Source organism: Nicotiana sylvestris, chromosome 2 (assembly GCF_000393655.2).
Source record: "Nicotiana sylvestris chromosome 2, ASM39365v2, whole genome shotgun sequence".
NCBI classification, from domain to species: domain Eukaryota; kingdom Viridiplantae; phylum Streptophyta; class Magnoliopsida; order Solanales; family Solanaceae; genus Nicotiana; species Nicotiana sylvestris.
Window position 1 is genome coordinate 107,676,803 of NC_091058.1, and position 5,250 is coordinate 107,682,052.

The following is a 5,250-nucleotide window of genomic DNA, read 5'->3' on the forward strand; positions in this document are numbered from 1 at the left end:
CAAATTGCACTCTTTAGTTTATTCTTAGTATTGTTCTTGCTATTGCTATCGGAAAAGCTAAATTCATACCCATGCTTATTTTTATAATCTTACTTTTGTTCTTATTTATTTCATATTTCTGGATCAAATTAATTCACGTGTCTATAAATCATGTAACAAATTCAACTGTACTGTTTTACAGGTAAATATAAAGATGAAATAAAAATGAGTTTTTTTGTCAAAGTTCTTGGGGTTGTTATATGTATTTGGCCTACTTTTTGATCCTACATTATCTGTGTTTAAAATTTTTGCACACATTTTAAGAAAAACATTGAAACAGATTTGTGCAAATCTCCTTGTTGAGCTAACTAACCAAATATTGGGATTTCAATTTTGGCCAAAATTTCTTGGTTTTAGGACCTTTTTCAGGTGTGCCTAAATGAAGGGAAATCTTGTTTTTACCTGAGAAGCTGGGTCCCTGGGCTACTAAATTGAGGATCCCCAATTTTAATTTTTCCTTTAAATGTAAACGTGTCTCATTTATTTACCCTTGCGGTCTGTTAAACATTCTGAAATCCTTAAGAGTTGTCTTAGATTTGTCTATCAGCGAGAAGATTATCAAATAAAGCATGGAATATTCAAATAGAGAAGAAACTGTAATTTCATTTCATCTATGAACTTTCAACATGCAGTTTTAGTATAATTTCCAGGGAAGTACTGATATAGCTTTTTCGACGACAGAGTCAAAAACCAAAGAGGAAGGCCGAGCTGGTATGTCATCAGCTTAGTCCTATCAACTCCAATACAGAAGGTACATGTACATCAAGGTATATGTACATGGTTGGTCCTTCTGGTTGTTATCTAAAAGTCCAATGAAAAAAACTCTTCAATTCCAAGGCGACGTATTTACAAGATGGTATACCGATACATGTACTAGACATTGTTCATGGGGAAACAGAAGATGTGTTTTCTCCTTGATGACCGGAGTTCAGAGAGTATATGTCGACAGGGACGCTTGTGCCCTTAACGATGTTCAATCTAGCATTTGCGGACATGTCCTGGCGATCCAAATATATAACAATAACTGTTATATCATCGTGAATATGCCGTCTTGCCCCCTTCTCTAGTCGTTTGATTTCCTCATATCTCATTTCGTTCTTCTTTGCAGCCTCCTCAAGGGCAGCTCTCACTAATCGTTTTGCTATTCCCTGGAGAAATGGGAAAGGAATTATCACTTATCTTACTCATTAGTTAATTATGTCCAAAATGGAAGAGAAGTTTGATCACAGAATCACGGAGTTGTTGAAATAAGAGACTACACTCACTTTACAGATAATTAAATGGATTGACGTACTGTTAATTTCCATAAATTAAAGAACTTGACAAAACAGGAGGGACGATACTCACAGTTCTAGGATTCTTCAGAACGAGGTCAACAGCTGCTTCGTCGCTTAGTTGGTCCCATAGGCCATCTGATGCAAATATCAAAAATAAGTCTTCTGGTCTTATCTTCCGGATCAAGATAGAAGGCTCTGCTGACATTACAGCTCTTTTTAAAGGAATAGGATATCCATATTGTATGAAGAGAGGATCTCGGCTAAACTCAGGTTTCTTCAGATAGACATCTCCAATTGATCTAGAAACCTGGTTCAGGCCAATAAACAACATTAGATGCATTTTCTCAAACCATAGGATACTCTCTGAAATTATTAATAAAAAATAGATAGTTCACACTTTATTTGACATCTTTCTAATAACAAGGGGAATCTGCAGAATTAAAATAAATGATCCAAGTTGGAAGATCAGCACCATGTAGCCCCTGCTACAATTTATAGTTACCAAAAAACTAAAAAAATTACTATAAAGTGGTTAAGGAATAAGGGCAAAAGAATATAGGGGAAAGGAGATTCCTTTGTGTCTATACATAGGAATCAGATTGCAACAAAATTAGGCCTTGATTTGAATCTCATAGGTGCAACTGATCAAACTTGATGCTGCCTGAAGTACTAAATGGGAGATGTCTTGTACTACACTGAAAAAGAGAAATTAATTTGACACAAGGTCTAAAAACCTTAAAAAGCAGCAGAAAAAAGCATATTTGTTGCCAAAACCAAAAGAGGCACTCAGTAAGAACTTGACATACAACATGTTTAAAAGGTATGATCAACTTGCTATAAGTGCACCAACATAATCCGCAAATGACGTGGCTTGTTTCTGATAAGGGTATAAGGTGATTGGTTTAGAAGCTAATGAGACAGGATAACATATAGTCTTTAGCCTCAGAAACATTAGATAAAAGCTCATTTGAACCCAAAAGAGGCACTCAAGAAAGTCTTGACATCAGCATATTTAGCATGTAAGCCTCAACTTGCTATAAGTGCATCAACATAACTGGCACATAAATTAGAAGTCTCAACGTTGATTCACCAGAGATTTTGGGGCATCTTCTTCACAATGCACTCGAGTCAGAGAAAGGTTTAACCTATTTCAACTACATGAATATAAATGTTTGTATTTGTGTGTGAGGAAAAGAACCTTAGTTCAGAAAAGAAAGACAATATTCCTTCTTGTCTAGCTTCTATAACTTCTTACTTTCACAATATCGCATACTTGGCGAACTTTTAGCATATCTTGATCGTTAGAGTAACAAAAGATGGCCCATCGTAAACTTGATGAAAAGTCGGAATTGAGAACTGAAAAGAGCTCTGACCATTTTCTCCTTGCACCATACGTCTGTTAGATTGAATAGAAACTACAACCATATTGAGACAATTCCAGTCATATCAACTATGCCAATACAACATATCCCAAAGGACCGACTAGTCTTCATCATTTGGAGGCCCAGTAACTACTGGTAAATGTCTAAATAAGGATGTATCAATTATTACAATCCCCAATCCCATGCTCAACACCAATACCATCCCCACCTTCGTGTCCAGAAATATGGAGTTCAAGAACTATATATCAATGAAAAACACAAAAAGAGCATGTAGAGGGAATGAGACAAAGAGATGAAAAGATTCTAAATTGGTAAAGAAGTCTACTTGCAACTGACAAAGTTTATGTTTATTCTAGATAACTCAATCCGAATACCAGGAAGCCTAGTAAACAAATTTAAGAAGCATGAATGAGTTAAAAGAGTAATCAAAATTATCGACTGCATTATAGGACAGAAGAAAGTAGGAATTAAGAACAGATACCTGAATTATACCCTTGATTCTCCAAACCCCTCGAGTGTAGACTACAACGTGAGAATCATCTGGATGCAGTGCCTCTACCTCTTTCCTTACCTCCTCAACCCCAACATTATGATCTATAGACAAACGTTCGGCCACAACTGTTGCTGAATCACCCGTCTGGCCAGTCGCCACTCTCCTGCCGAGCACTGCCCTGGAGTCCCCAAGATTTGCCACGTACAATTTATCTTTCGAAATTGCTCCAACAAGACAACAAGATCCCACAGAAGCAATCTGAGGCTGATCCAGCCAAGACTGCTTCACTAACCGCAAGAATCCCTCCTCAATGGCATCAAATGCTTTCCTGATCACGTCCTCAGACATTCCTCCTTCTTCCAATGCAATCTCTACAGTATACCAAAATAAGGAAATGAAAAACAATCCGAGCAATTTCCAATATCTCTAACAACATTGATTAAGATATTCAAAAATTGAACCGTTCCACAATTTGAACAAGCTCATTTCCTTTCTCTTCCAGTCCACATATAATTTTCTCAAAGAATCCCCTCAATCTCATGATATTTTAACAGCATAAGTAAATCATCACAGAATCCAACAATCAAGCAACAACAACCCAACAACTATGCCTTAGTCCAAAATAAGTTGGGGTCGCTTATATGAATGTTCACTAACAAATGTTCCCCATTTATATTCATCTCAGGCCAAGATTATACAAAACAAAAATAAAACGGAAAGTACTAGAAGAGAATCCAACAATCAAGGTGTTAGAAAAATTGTACTAATGCTAGGTTAGAATTCTCCACCTGACAAAGCAGAAAAATTGTACTAGCATACTTTTGTTATTAGACCTAGACGACTGACAAGAAACAACAAATAGTAAAGGTCCTACAAGACTCGCTCTAAAACTCAAAGACTCAAACTTTGATAGTATAAAGAGGGAGATAAGAGTTACTTTGGAGGTAAGGGAAAAGGTTGTTGTTGATGAAGCGAGAAGCTTGAGGGCCACCATGACCATCATAAACACCAACATAAGTAGCAGAAGGTGTTGTAAATACTTGACCCTGGTCTTCAAGCAGTGAATTGGCCTGAACCACTGCAACCGAATAGTCACCTGTGGCATGTTGTTTCAAGTCCATGTGCCACATAAGACCATCACCATCGCCACCACCAAAGCAGCTTCCTAAACAGGAACTTAACATCTCTCACACTGCTATGCTCAACTGCTGGGAAAAGGTTGTTGAAGAAAATGCAGAAAAAGTAACAAGACTTACGTATTTATTGGTAAGCGTACATTGGAACAAAGACTAGACTTTTTTTCCATAAGGAAGAAGAGAAGACTAGAGGCTCGACCCACGAGAATTACGCGTGTGGAAAAATTGAACAGCTACAAAATTGTATTTACACCATGGTGTGAAGCCTCGTGTGGAACTTAAAAATTAATGTGTTTATCCTAAAAATGGATAACAATTAAATTTTTATGTGGTTTTAAGGATATACGGATTAATTCAATACAAGTGAGAAATTGCGTTAGATTAGACAAATAAATGATGTAATAAATTATCAACTCATTAAAGGAGGGTGATTTCGGACTCAATAACAACCTTAAGAAATATCCCATACTCACAATAACAAAGCACTGATAAACAAAAGTGATAACTTTGAATAATAGAAAAAATAAGAGTATATTGCCTTGATATGCGTGTTACCATGTCTCTCGTGAATAATTAGACCCCCCTTTATATAGTAGGTGAGTTTTACCCTAAGTACAATTCCATAAAAGGTAAAAATCTTTTGTTTAACTAATCACCGACTCTCTGCCGATACATGCCGTGATATTTGGCTGGTTGCGAATATTACGGCCTTTTATAGGTCGTGCTCGATTATCTAACTCCGAGGCCTTTGGGGTTCGAATCGGACATGGGGGTCATGGCCCCGATACTCTCAAGGGCAGGTGTTTTGCCCGGACCCCGAATCGAGGAGCAGTTCCTTGTCTTCACGTCTCTTGCTTTGTTTACTTCATTGGAAACCAAGACATTCCATGAACTCGGTTTCACCTGTATACATGATGCTACAT

The 5,250-nt window shown here is 37.1% G+C and overlaps 1 protein-coding gene across 1 annotated transcript; it reads right to left on the bottom strand.

Annotated features, from left to right (window-relative positions):
- Nucleotides 1–622: 622 nt before the first annotated feature.
- Nucleotides 623–4,545, bottom strand: LOC104218017 (probable protein phosphatase 2C 63). Its single transcript, XM_009768412.2, has 4 exons — nucleotides 4,129–4,545; nucleotides 3,180–3,562; nucleotides 1,387–1,623; nucleotides 623–1,187 (listed from the first exon to the last, which is right to left on the bottom strand). Exons 1-4 carry the CDS (start codon nucleotides 4,373–4,375, stop codon nucleotides 924–926), a joined length of 1,131 nt encoding a protein of 376 aa, XP_009766714.1. The 5' UTR covers nucleotides 4,376–4,545; the 3' UTR covers nucleotides 623–923.
- Between the last annotated feature and the right edge of the window lie 705 nt (nucleotides 4,546–5,250).

What these genes read in the sequence shown, in the direction of transcription:
- LOC104218017 (XM_009768412.2), bottom strand. Translation starts at nt 4,375, where the DNA reads ATGTTAAGTTCCTGTTTAGGAAGCTGCTTTGGTGGTGGCGATGGTGAT. An exon ending in CCTTTTCCCTTACCTCCAAA is followed by an intron (nt 3,563 to 4,128) that starts GTAACTCTTATC and finishes GGTATACTGTAG; the next exon opens with AGATTGCATTGGAAGAAGGA. An exon ending in TTCTGAAGAATCCTAGAACT is followed by an intron (nt 1,188 to 1,386) that starts GTGAGTATCGTC and finishes CCATTTCTCCAG; the next exon opens with GGAATAGCAAAACGATTAGT.